Here is a 14,837-nt window from a genome sequence, read left to right as displayed (position 1 = left end):
ACTTGCATTTCATATGTACCTGCAATATTCGTTTTCATTCCTTCTTTACCAACAATATTATCATCAATGTCTTCTACATCGGAAATTTCATCTGTTTCTCATGGCACATAAACCATATCAAGCGAGTAAGCATTTTTACAATCTGAGTCGTCTTCTAACAGAGCCATTACCCTTTAGTCGTTAGTGCCCCTTCATTTCATATTTAGAGAATTTACTAAAAGTAACAAAATGCACTACTTTAAACGCATCCACATGATAATCATTTAGCTTACCTCATTTTAATTTATATGGAATGTAAAACAAATAAACACAAGGAAAGTGTCAAACTAATTCAAGTCAAAAAGAAAACAAATATAACGTTTACAGCACATAGAAATTCTATAAATAGTGAATGAAACGTAATGACGTCTTCTTAGCGAAGGTTGGCGATGACTTCTGCAAAGTCTTCTCTATTTTGGGCTTTTCTTATTAGACTTTGAAAGTCTAATCCTGTCCATTCTTTGATGTTGCGCAGCCAGGTCATTTGTCGTCTACCCGGACCGCGTCTTCCTTCTATTTTCCCTTCCATAATAAGTTGAAGGAAGTTATACCTGTCGTGTCTAAATATGTGTCCAAGATAAGATGTTTTACTTCTCTTGACAATTTCTGTGAGTTCACGTTCTCTACTCATACGCCTTAAAACTTCTTCATTTCTAACGCGGTCGGTCCATGGAATTTTCAGCATACGACGAAATACCCACATCTCAAAGCTCTCTAACCGTCGTAACGAGCTGACTGTTAACGTCCAAGCTTCCACGCCGTGTAACAGTACACTATATACATAACACTTTATCATGCGGTATCGTAGGGACAGATCAAGATTGCGGGCAGTGAGTAACTGTCGCATCTTTAAGAAGGTGTTTCTTGCCTGTTCTATTCTACATTTAATCTCTTGTTCTTGGTCTAAGGTTTCATGTATCCAACATCCTAGGTACTTAAACTTTTTCACTTGTTCAACGAGATTGTTGTTGACTAGGATGTTTATAACTGGTGTGTGCTTTTTTGAAATTACCATTGTGTCCAATCATCAGCGAGACTGCGACCAGTACCTTTCGTTCTTCGCAATGGCCTATAGATCTGCTGTTAATGAATCAGCGGGACAAACACCAGCAAAAGTCCTATTTGGACGCGAGATGCGTCTACCCTGTGATTTAGAGTTTGGATGTCGACCTGGAGAAGATGTGGCTGGTGAGGATTATGTGAATGAATTGCGAAGAAGGATGGACGATATACATGAGCTGGTCCGTTCCCATCTTCAGATCGCTAGCGACCGAATGAAGAAACGATACAATACCCAAGCCGAGAAGGGATGTTTCAAGGAGAACGACAAAGTCTGGCTCTATAATCCAAAGAAGCGAACAGGTTGTTCTCCCAAGTTGCAGCAGTTCTGGGAAGGCCCGTACCTCATTGTCAAGAAAATGAATGACGTTATCTACAGAATAAGCAAGGTTCCTAGGGGAAAGACGATGATAGTACACCATAACCGGTTGGCGCCGTACGAGGAAGACCACCACGTAGATGAAGAAGTGGAAGTAAACCAAGTTCGAGAAATACCTCACCTCACGTTTGAGGAGTTCATGGGGGCCTATGGCGGTACCGGTAAAGCGAGACATGGTGTTACCACTGAAGAAAAGCGAGATCTACTCGCACTTCCCGATGACTATTCACTGGCCCATACCATCCCGGCCAGTATCAAAGACGCACGAGGGTTGGCATCCGCCTTTCGAAGGAAGTTTGGTCGAGTTTCAGAACTTCAATGCCAACTGCCAGCTCCTGGCAAAGCATTAAAACTCCAAGATACACCCCGTTACCTTTTCTATCTGGTAACAAAAGACACTGTCCATGACCAACCTACCTACCAAGATGTATGGGATGCATTAATTCAATTGAGAGAGCACGTGTTGGAGTCCGACATGCAAAAGTTAGCCATGCCAAAGTTAGAATGCCGTCAATTAGACTGGAGGGTTGTCCGAAATATGGTAGAGGATATTTTTAAAGACATCGAGGTCCAGGTGTTAGTCTGTTGCAGTCCGCATAGTTACTGGTACGGAGCGAAGACCGTCCCCTGTCACTTTTATACAACTGGGAGTTGTAAAAGAGGGTCCAGTTGCAGATACCAGCATCCAGTTTGAGTCCTTCTTTAAAGGAGGGGGCAATGTGACACGACTGTTTTCAGCTCCCGGACTAACAGACGCTGAAGATATTTGCCGGCAACCTTTTTTTTTATACAATGATTTATGTACCTGTGGTTGATTGATTTATGAGGACCCTAATTTAAAGAAGGGTCTCGAACGAGTTGTTTACATGTATTTTTCTAATAATTGTTATTTTGTTATTCTACTTGAAAATTCGATTTTACGTGCTTTAAGTTATTATGTAAATACTCGTTTATTTTGGATCATTCTTTTGTATTCGAGATGACTAAGCATTGTATAAATAAGAGGGATTTTAAAATTAGAAGTTAGTCATAAATTGGTAGCCGTCGCGTAACAATTGGATGTTCGGTCGCGAAATAAATTGTAAATAAACCCTTATGTTTTAGTGTAATCTAGTATTTTCTAATAAATTAATTAATGTTATGTGTTTATCGTAGTTTGTAAAATAAAAGATATAAATTCATTGTTTTTCATTTGTTTAGTTGTAAGTTATTAAGAATAAATAAAGTCATTTAAGATTAAACACTAGTGCCTAAAAACATAAATAATAAAATAGTCAACCGCGTAAATCAGTACAACATTTTTATTTTCATACATCTTATAGTAAAATATGAGGTGTAATCTCAATTATTCTCGCTTTTGAGTCGATTGTTTTGCATTCAAGTGTATAGTTGTATACAGTATATACAGTCGGAAAAATGAAAGAATACCCATGAACGAATATATAAAACACGCTGTATTTTCCTGTCACCGTGTCACAAAGAAAATTGTCCAGTGCAAGTACATGTAACAATAATTATTACATGTATTTGCGCTGGCCAATTTTTTGTGTGACACGGTGACAGGAAAATACAGCGTGTTTTATAATATGAACATATTATGTTCGTTCATGAATAATCTTTCATTTTTCCTACTGTATACTATAACTAAAAGTATATTATATTTCAGCTCAAACTTTAATAATATGGGCGTGTGCACTGAAACCAACCATAGCTGGAGCTATAGCTTGGAAAAGGGATCCCAAAATTAGTAGATCATCAACGCCACAAACATCACCTACGCCAGTCAAAACTTCGTACAACTCTGATCTTCTTAAAGAAACGCTTCGACGTAATTTATCGAAGAATGATGATGATGATGATGAAGATGAAAACGCAGATACATTCCAAGATTATAATAATATGACGCCTCCAGCTTCTAGAAATGGTGACTACTTTCCTCGATCGGCATCTAGAAGTAGAAGTCGAACTCCATTGTCGTTTAATACTAGTTTGAGGGCTAACTGCACGGCAACAACTAGGGCAGGTACACCATGCAAACTAACAACCCTTCCTGGACGTGACTTATGCTATAGGCATCTAGGAGGTAGTTCAGTAGCTGGATAAGTCATATAAATTATGTGTTAAACACGTTAGTTAAGTTAAAATGGGGTAATGATCATGGTATGCAGGTGCATCATCATCATTGGCTCTACAACCCATGGTGGGTCTTGGCCTTGCCTGTTCCAGAGTCAGCTTCCATTCCTACCTATCCTTCGTCTTTGTTGTCCAATTTCGTACTATTAATTGCGTACTATAAATTTTATTTATATTTACTTTTATTTTTCTTATCGTTTTATTTATTTTTAATTTTGTATTTATTGTCTTTCCTTCATTTAGGAGGTAGTTCAGTAGCTGGATAATTCATATAAATTATGTGTTAAACACGTTAGTTAAGTTAAAATTATTGGGCAAAGATGATGGGATGAAGGTGCGTATAGTATAATAATCAAGAACTTCTAAAATTTATCGATTATTTTTATCTCTTCTTTTTCTTATCGTTTTATTTATTTTCATGCTTAACATTGTCTTTCCTTCATCTAAAAGGTAGTAGTTCAGTAGCTGGATAATTCGTATAAATGATGTGTTAAACACGTTTAGTTAAGTTAAAATTATTGAGTATGATGGTATGCAGGTGCATGGTGCATAATCATGACGAACTTCTAATAATACGTTTAATACTAAACTTACGTGCATAGAAATCGGCCCACTTAAAAATTTGTTCATTTTTGAAGTCTCGTATTTCCTAAACCTGTTGGCCGATTTAAGTGATTTTTTTAGTATGTTATAGCCTTATTCTTTAACAATTTCGATGTAATAATATTATTGCTAAACAAGTAAGTGTTATTGTATACCGGGTGTAACAATGATAGTGTGTTTTTTCCTCAAAGTTCGGAACACCCTGTGGAATATTCTAGCGTATGTAGCCTTAGGCTTTCTTAACATTTTGCTTTTTGATTCATTCGCTTATGTTGGATAATAAAAAAGTTAGGTATTTTAACAACTAGCAACGTTCTTCATCAATACAGGGTGTTTCTAAATAAGTGCTACAAACTTTAAGGCGAAATTCTGCATGAAAAATAATGACCGTTTCATTTTTAACATATGTCCGCAAATGCTTCGTTTTCGAGATACGGGATGTTGAATTTTTTCTTACCAACTGACGATTTATTTACTACTCTAAAACCGGTTGAGATATGCAAATGAAATTTGGTAAGTTTTAAGAGGTAGTTATTGCGCATTTTTTTGGCATACAACTAAGAATTTTTATATTCACCATTGGCGTGCATACGGTTAATATGACCGGGTAATATAACCTGTATGCACGCCAATGGTAAATATAAAATTCTTAGTTGTATGCCAAAAAATGCACAAAAACTACTTCTTAAAACCTACCAAATTTCATTTGCATATCTCAACCGGTTTTAGAGCAGTAAATAAATCGTCAGTTTTTAAAAAAAATCAACATCCCTTATCTCGAAAACGAAGCATTTGCGGACATATGTTTATAAAAGAAACGGTCATTATTTTTCATGCAGAATTTCCCCTTAAAGTTTGTCGCACTTATTTAGAAACACCCTGTATTGATGAAGAACATGGCTAATTGTTAAAATACCTAACTTATTTATTATCCAACATAAGCGAATAAATCAAAAAACAAAATGTTAAGAAAGCCTAAGGCTACAGTTGAGTTTTAGTTTCAATATTTTATATACGCTAGAATATTCCACCGGGTGTTCCGAACTTTGAAGAAAAAACACACTATCATTGTTACACCCGGTATAAAATAACACTTACCTGTTTAGCAATAATATTATTACAGCGATATTGTTGAAGAATAAGGCTATAACATATTAAAAAAATCACTTAAATCGGCCAACAGGTTTAAGAAATACAAGACTTCGAAAATGACCAAATTTTTAGGAGGGCCGATTTCTATGCACGTAAGTTTAGTTTGAGGGCTAACTGCACGGCAACAACTAGGGCAGGTACACCATGCAAACTAACAACCCTTCCTGGACGTGACTTATGCTATAGGCATCTAGGAGGTAGTTCAGTAGCTGGATAAGTCATATAAATTATGTGTTAAACACGTTAGTTAAGTTAAAATTATTGGGTAATGATCATGGTATGCAGGTGCATGATCATCATCATTGGCTCTACAACCCATGGTGGGTCTTGATCAGCTTCCATTCCTACCTATCCTTCGCCTTTGTTGTTCAATTTCGTACTATTAATTGCGTACTATAAATTTTATTTATATTTACTTTTATTTTTCTTATCGTTTTATTTATTTTTAATTTTGTATTTATTGTCTTTCCTTCATTTAGGAGGTAGTTCAGTAGCTGGATAATTCGTATAAATTATGTGTTAAACACGTTTAGTTAATTTAAAATTATTGAGTAATGATGATGGTATGCAGGTGCATAGTGCATAATTATGAAGAACTTCTAATAATACGTTTAATACTAGTTTGAGGGCTAACTGCACGGCAACAACTAGGGCAGGTACACCATGCAAACTAACAACCCTTCCTGGACGTGAATTATGCTATAGGCATCTAGGAGGTAGTTCAGTAGCTGGATAAATCATATAAATTATGTGTTAAACACGTTAGTTAAGTTAAAATTATTGGGTAATGATAATGATGATGGTATGCAGGTGCATAGTGTATAATAATGAAGAACTTCTAAAATTGATTAAATTCTTGATCATTACGATCATGGTATGCAGGTGGATCATCATCATCATTGGCTCTACAACCCATGATGGGTCTTGGCCTTGGCCTGTTCCAGAATCAGCTTCCATTCCTTCTATCCTTCGCCTTGGTTTTCCAATTTTGTACTCTTAATTGCAGCTGCAGGTACATAGTGTATAAAATAACAAAAAATTATCACACAATAAAACACTGAAAACTTTTGTTTTCAGTATCAATTATTTAAAAAATTATCAGTAGTAATTGCACAAGAGCTCTAAAATTCTATATTAATTTTAGAGATCGAGTGCAAGTTGCGATTATTTCATGAATAAAACTGTTCAAAACCAAAATTTTATTGTAATTTATTTATGTAAGTACAAATTAGTACAATTAAACACACAGTTGTTATAAATATTTGACGGTAGAAAGTCATCACTTTTATAATTTTTAAAACATTAATTGCCATTAATGTCACCGAATGTATTTTTTCGTAGCAACGAAGGGTATCTGACGTAATATACTTGACGACGGGATATTATCAAAAATTATCAGTTTAATTTTTATTTGTGTAGCTTTCTATTGGTCAGAATCTCCTATGAATGAAATAATCAGTAGTAATTGCACAAGAGCTCTAAAATTATCGAATTTTTCCCGAGTCACAATTGGACAGTTTTAATTTCACGACCCGAAGGGGAGTGAAATTATGTCAAAGTGTCACGAGGGCAAAAATTAAATAATAATTTTAGAGACCGAGTGCAATTTGTTCCGATTATTTCATGAATAAAACTGTTCAAAAGCAAAATTTTATTGTAGTTTATTTAGGTAAGTACAAATTAGTACAATTAAACACACAGTTGTTATAAATATTTGACGGTTGAAAGTCATCACTTTTATAATTTTTAAAACATTAATTGTCATTAATGTCACTGAATGTATTTTTTCGTAGCAACGAAGGGCATATGACGTAATATACTTGACGACCGGATATTATCAAAAATTATGAATTTAATTTTTATTTCTGTAGCTTTCTGTTGGTCAGAATCTCCTATGAATGAAATAATCGATTTTATTTTTCTTTATCGTTTTATTTATTTTTATGCTCAACGTTGTTTTTCCTTCATGTAGGATAATTCAGTAGCTGGATAATTCATATAAATTATGTTTAAGCACGTTAGATAAGTTAAAATTATATGGTAATGAAATGGCATTGATACAAATGCTTGAATGCTATATTGGGAGTATAGTCAGGACTTGCATCAGATCTTTATAGATTTCAAACAGGCTTTGAGTCAATTAATCTTGCAACATTATGGAAGGTAATGATCGAGCTCGGTGTACCCAAGAAACTAACTGCGGTAACACAAATGTGTGTAAGTAACTCCTTTGTACAAGTTAGAATAGGGGGGACAATATCAAATGCTTTCTGTGTAAATTTTGGACTAAGACAGGGAGATCCGTTATCCCCATTGTTGTTTAACCTGGCCGTAGAATACGTCATGCGAAAAATTTATCCGAAAATCAAACCAGACATAACTGCTCGGGGAGCAAAAATAACACTCGTTTTTGCAAATGACGTAGATGCAGTGGCACAATCAACATTAGAAGTTAAGGATATTTTCTCGAGCTTTGCAGAAGCTGCATTAAATATCAGTCTAAAAATAAATGAAGACAAAACAAAATACATGGTCGTCTCAAAACAAGAACGACGGCGAATAAGGAAAAAATTACTATAAACGATCATAACTTCGGAGTGGTTAAAGCATTTAAATATCTAGGAGCAACAATCACAAAGGACAACAAAATAGAGCGAGAAGTTGAAATGCGAATAATGGCAGGAAACAGATCTTTCTTTGCAATGCAACATCTAATGAAGTCAAAACTTCTTTCACGAGGTGCGAAAATCCAGATATATAAGGCCATAATAGGACCAGCAGTCGCGTATGGAAGCGAAACATGGACGCTAACAAAAAGAGAAGTAAATAAATTGCTGGTGTGGGAACGTAAAATCGTTCGAATGATATATGGCCCTTGCAGAGACAGCGTGACAAACGAATGGAGGCGTAGATACAAAAAGGAGTTTAAAGTCTCTATTCGGAAAGGAAAATCTAGTCAGATATATAAAGGCCAATGGACTCAGATGGGCAGGGCATGTGATACGCAGTAACGACAATCGCCTTATAAACAATGTGTTCTGGGAAAGACCAGATGGAAGGTCTGTAGGACGGCCTAGAAAAAGGTGGAAAGATGCAGTCAAAGAAGATCTGGAGAAAATGGAAGTGAGACAATGGGAATTAGTGGCACAGGACCGACAAATATCGAAGGTAATAGTAAACGCGGCAAAGACTCACGAAGAGTTGTAACGCCATTGATGATGATGATGATGATAATGATGATGGCATTCAGGGGCATAGTGTGAAGAACTTCTAAAATTTATCAATTTTTCTTATGGTTGTATTTATTTTTATGTACAACATTGTTTTTCCTTCATCTAGGAGGTAGTTCAGTAAAGTATTATTAATGAAGAACTTCTAAAATTTATCGATTTTATTTATCTTTTCTTATCGTTTTATTTATTTTTGTGCTCTACATTTTCTTTCCTTTTCACTTACAGCGTGGGTTTGTGATATATTCTTGCATAAAGTTGAATGTTTTGGCTACGTCTAAATATTGCTTATCTTCAGGAATGTTTGCGTTTATTATTTTTATGTATAGCTCTATAGCTTTGTTTAGTAATAGGTAATGATTACTTTTGTATCGATTGTAGAGAAAATTTTCGTTGCACTTAACGTCACAAAGCCAACCAGTTTCCGATTATGCCGACAAGTCTCGAAAAATTTATATCGATTCCCCTAGAAAACGAAGCTGGGAAAGTCCTTGAAAAATTTAAAAATTACTGACCGCTCTTTGTTAACTGGCCTATCTGGAGGAAGTCAATAGACATATTTTTAACATTTAACCAAAAAAAAACGACCTTTTTTTAAGTAAGCATTTTAAAAAAATGTTTATCATTATTAAAATAAACAATAAAAATGTTTAAAACATATTTCAAAATATGAGTTTTTATGTAGTTACTATAATGTGCAAAAGATGGGCGCTTAAACTATTAACTTATCCCGTTGGCATTATATAATCTATCGATTAAAATAAATTTTAGGTTGTGGGTATGAAATTGACATTTTTGTGTGACTGTGATTTAAAAAAAATCTCAAATTTTGTTTTTTTTTTGTAAACTTAGAACGGCGCAGATAATTTAATTGCTTATAAAGCAAAAAATGGTAGTTCATTTTGCGTCAATTATTATTTGATTGGGTCAGGCGTAAAAGGGTTTAAGTGCAGTTTTGATAGTTCTGAGCTAATCAGCTTTAAGGTTATTTGAGTTTTGTAAATTCTAGGAGTCGTTAAACTAAAATATGTCTAGTGTACAATGTACTATAAAATGATAAAAATATAAGGGTATATTATTCTTACTATGTCCTTCCTTTTTTTCAATTATTAAAAAAATGAACTTGAATCGGTGCATGCTGGTGATAAATGTTCATAGATAAATAATATATAGTATTACCGGATAGATAGGCAACTCACTGTAACAATTTGGTTCATTACGCCATTTGCGACCGATGTGTTAACTAATCACCATTTGGCGGGAAATTCAAATGGACAAGCATTAATTTTATCCGTTTAGCGCCTCTTGCGGGAAATTTCGTTGCTAATTAAAATATCTTGTTATTTTACAAGAAATAATCTCACCTATATTATTAAAATAAAATACCAAAACTTACTAAGCTTGTTAAAGTATTTTATTTAAATAATATCTAAGTAATACTCATAAATTATTCGGAATTCTCAAGTTGCAAAATATGTTATTTTTGCTGTCAAATTTAGTAAGGAAAAGGGATATAAAAAAGTTAGACAATTTTTTTCTAAATCGTGTATTTATTTGTTGTTTCAGATAAAACAGTTATAAACTAATTACTATTTACCTATGCATTTTTCTAACTTTTCTATGATTTGTACACAACAATAATAAACCATGCTTATTTTTTTTTATTAACACAACACCAAAGTTCTTTCGCAACTAAAACAAAACTACACTTTATAAACGTAGGATAAGGAACCAACTGAAATTGAAATTACTAAGAATAAATCGTTAAAGATAATACAATAAAAACTGTAAACTAATAGAAAATTATTTCTACTTGCACTAACTCTAAAGGCCGCATCTCACTATCAAATAATTTGATCAAACAGTTGGAGCAAACTCAGGAAGTACGTCAAAGTGACGTCACAATTGCAGTTTTTTGAAATTCTAAAAATCTGTGCTCTCACTATCAGTCTAGTTTGATCAAATTTTTTGTATTGAGTTGTCTAACTTGTTTGTACTTTATTTAAAATTAAAATTTTTCATTATTATCCACAATGAACACTCAGGATGTGACGTCACTAACTGTCACTTTCAGTTTGCTCAAACCAGTTTGATCAAATTTATTTGATGGTGGGACGCGGCCTTAACTGTCATTACTTTTGACAGAATTGACATTGTCGAGTTAAGCCTCGTTTGATTATTTTATTTGTGACAGTCAGGCATGGTGTTTTAACATAAATGATTGGTTTTTTTTTGAAAAATGGCTTTGGCAGAGCCAATTAGCCAGACTTGTTTCTGATTGATTGCAGATTCATAGTCATAAATTTCTTATAACATAAGTACATTCTACAATTTTATTTTTATAGATACATTGGTACATTGTGTAGCTTTTTTTTTATTTTGTTTTTTTTTTAAGTATTTTACTGTTTTTTTTAATATATATTTTAATTTGTGCGAAACACTTTTTTTTACTTCTTTTTTTCTATTCTTTTTTATTTTTGTTCCTTTTTTTTTCTTTTTTTTTTTGTTTATTATTTTTTTTTGTTATTATTTTATTACCACAAACAGTACCAAACCACATTAACAAATTATGCCTATTTATTACATATTACGTTTACAACTTGTATTTACATAATTTAACATGTTTATAAATGAGATGAAGAATTTCCATATCATTTGTAAATATTAAAGTATTTAGGTTTATTGGGAAAAAACATTTTAAATCTTTTAATTCCTTATAAAGGTCGTTTATGTTTAAATGACATTCTAATATGACATGTGTTAGATCTCCGATTTTGCCACAAGTACAATTGGGAGTATCTGCCAAGCCGATTCTATGCATGTAAGATGGCGTAAGAGCATGATTGGCTCTCAACCGATTAATGGTCTTTATAAAATGTCTGTTATATTCTGTGTAAAACCATCTTTTTGAGAATATCCTAGGGTTACAATGAGCAAAATTTGAGCCAGTATTACATTCTCTGTAATGCAATTGCCAATTATTTTTAAGTTTTTGTCTGCTAAAAGTATCAATATCTGAAGTATCAATGTCGGAGTTCTTTATAGACCTAAATCTGATGTAATAATGGGCGCCAGTCCGTTCCAACGGACTACCCCTCGCCTATGAATGTTTTATTTTAGGAACAGACAAGAAATAAAACGAGCCTTAAAGTAAACCAAACATGTATTGACTCTTCTAATACGTAAAACAATTAAATGAATGAAAAGAATTACGGAATCGGTAAGTCCTAACAAACAAAATAATAAATAAATACCAATCGAACAAATGCACCTCTTTTCCAAAAACAAACTGTACTACAATTTATCAATAACAAGTAAGTTCCTCATTTTAAAATATAAATTAAACACCCTGTAAATCAAAACATAATTTCAGCATAATAAAAACATAAATCAGTCTTGTGATATTAAATTGTTGGTTATTATATAACATTATTCTCAGCAGTAACATTAAAATTAAGGAAGAGGTGTAGATGTACGCAATAACAAGCCCTGCGTATCTGATCAGATATGGGACCGTCAAGATAAATGTTTGATGTCATATACAGGGTGTCCCGAAAAGATTGGTCATAAATTATACCACACATTCTGGGGTCAAAAATAGTTCGATTGAACCTAACTTACCTTAGTACAAATGTGCTCATAAAAAAAGTTACAGCCCTTTGAAGTTACAAAATGAAAATCGAATTTTTTCAATATATCGAATACTATTAGAGATTTTTTATTGAAAATCGACATGTATCATTATTATTGCAGGAACATCTTAAAACAAAATTATAGTGAAGTTTGTCCACCCTATAAAAATTTTATGGGGGTTTTGTTCCCTTAATCCCCCCCATACTTTTGTATACGTTCCAATTAATTCATTATTGTGGTACCATTAGTTAAACACAACGTTTTTAAAACTTTTTTGCCTCCTAGTATTTTTTCGATAAGCCAGTTTTTATCGAGATGCGGCTTCATTTTTAATATATTTACATAAACATTTTATGGGGGTTTTGTTCCTTTAAACCCCCCAAATGTTTGTGTACGTTCCAATTAAACTATTATTATGGTACCATTAGTTAAACACAGTGTTTTTAAAACTTTTTTGTCTCTTAGTCTTTTTTTGACAAGTCACCTTTTATCGAGATGTGGCTTCTTTTTCAAAATATACCTAAAAATGTAAATTATAAATAAATTTTCACATTATTAACAGGTCTCTATAATTGTATTTGACCATATACAAATATGTGGTGGATTCGACAAATATTCAAAATATGTCGATAAACACTGGCTTAACGAAAAAGTACTAAGAGGCAAAAAAGTTTTAAAAACATTGTGTTTAACTAATGGTGTCACAATGATAATTTAATTGGAACGTACATAAAAGTTTGGGGGGGGGGGCTTAAAGGAACAAAACCCCCATAAAATTTTTATGGGGTGCACAAATTTCACTTTAAATTTTTTTTAAGATGTTGCTGCCATAAGAATGCCACATGTCCATTTTCAATAAAAAATCTCGTAAGAGTTTTCGATATATGAAAAAAAATCGATTTTCATTTTGTAACTTCAAAGGGTTGTAACTTTTTTGTGTGCACATTGTATATAGGTAAGTGAGGTTCAATCAACATATTTTTGACCCCAGAATCTGTGGTATAATTTATGACCAATCTTTTCGGGACACCCTGTATATAGGGTTAAATATACTATCAATTACACAAATTACAATTAATTAATTTACAATAGTTGTCAGTACCTGGCCTAATATCAAATAATATTATTAGCTATTGTTTAAAGCCAGTCAAGGGAAAAAAAAGTATTACAAGAACTTACCGTCCGACCATACAACTAAACTTATCTGAATTTAATAACAAATGGATTGGATGGTATGGATTTCCAAACGTGATCTAAACGGAAATATGTTCAGTAGGAAATATCAACGTACACGAGATCAAAAGTCCATTTATATCGAGGAAAAGTCCCTATACCATGAAAGACAATTCTGCTTACAAGTCCCTCTACCAGGGAAAATAGGAAGAAAAGTGCTGTATACCAGGAAATAAAAATAATTCTTTATACCAGGAAATAAAAATGATTCTTCATACCCGGAACAAAAATAATTCTTCAAACCCGGATCAAAAACCCTAAAACAACACGGAGAAATCAGGATCATATTTTTTATTTCATAAAATATAAGCTTCCCCCAATTAAACTTTTTTACAAAATTGTAATAACTAAGCATTCATTGAAACTAGAAAGTTTAGACCCAAAAACCATTCTTTAATTAACTACCATTTAAATAACGTTCAAGAAGAAAGCTAAACCAAAAAAATGACATAAAAATAGAATGACGACAACCAAAAAAATTAATACAAAAAAATATACATAACTTACCCAGCAAATTACACCAATGATTGAACTGGGGTTTTTAAACAATTCACAATACCTTCGAAAACTTCCATATTCCCATATAGTCCAGGAGTCCAATAAAGTCAACGGAACGTAAGACCGGCAGGAGACGACAAATAAATTTATCCTTTTAGGATAGGCTGACCTAGGAACACTCAACACAATAGGTAGCCCTTATAGAGGGGTGTGCAATAATATCCCTCAGTACGAGGTAGGATTCATCCAGAATATTTACTATCACGCCCTTTTCAAACTTTGCTTTCCACCATGTCTCACTAACACATTCCCAAAATGTCCCCTCGGACCTCTTCTACGGAAGGAAATTCTTCGGCTTCCACAACAGTGTCGTCAATACTTAAATCAATTAGGCCCTAATATTTAAGCGGCTCATTTAAATATCTAATTAATAAATCATATGAAACAATATGTGTTGCCTACAGGTAGGGTCCAAATACACATAAATAATTAGTTACTAATTACTATTTAATACCACCAGAAATGTATTTGGCAATACTGATAAAATTATACCTTTACGACCAATCACACAAAAGATGATAGGCCAGTACAGTAAACATTTAATTTATATTTATGACAAATTAGATTTGTGCTGTTGCACAAAATTTAAACGTAACACTGGTAAATCGATTTAAGTGTAGATTTTAACTATTACACTAACCATTTTTACCCCAGCTGTTATCCACAGTGTAACTACAACTGGCACGTTACATAATACTTAATTAGTCTTCAAAATTCGCCACAAATCTAATATTTATTCATATATATACACCGTTCTTAGGCGTCAACGCCCTTCGGTAGGGATCTATGGAGGAGTATCACCAAGCCGCAAGCCCTTA

The 14,837-nt window shown here is 33.2% G+C and overlaps 1 protein-coding gene across 2 annotated transcripts in view; it reads left to right on the top strand.

The window, feature by feature from the left end:
- LOC114327216 (protein brambleberry-like) overlaps positions 1 to 6,433 on the top strand; it is a 36,416-nt gene extending 29,983 nt beyond the window's left edge. Inside the window, exons 4-5 of one of the 2 annotated variants that reach the window (XM_050657277.1) lie at positions 3,144 to 3,560; positions 6,082 to 6,433. In XM_050657277.1, the coding sequence (XP_050513234.1) occupies positions 3,144 to 3,560; positions 6,082 to 6,101 (437 nt within the window). In that variant the 3' untranslated portion in view covers positions 6,102 to 6,433. Of the gene's footprint in view, positions 1 to 3,143; positions 3,790 to 6,081 lie in introns of those variants that run through there. The other variant, XM_028275751.2, reaches the window with a different exon arrangement.
- Positions 6,434 to 14,837: the final 8,404 nt, after the last annotated feature.

Source organism: Diabrotica virgifera, chromosome 1 (assembly GCF_917563875.1).
Source record: "Diabrotica virgifera virgifera chromosome 1, PGI_DIABVI_V3a".
Taxonomy (NCBI): Eukaryota; Metazoa; Arthropoda; class Insecta; order Coleoptera; family Chrysomelidae; genus Diabrotica; species Diabrotica virgifera.
The sequence above is the reverse complement of the archived record's forward strand: the minus strand, read 5'-3'. Positions and strand labels throughout refer to the sequence as shown.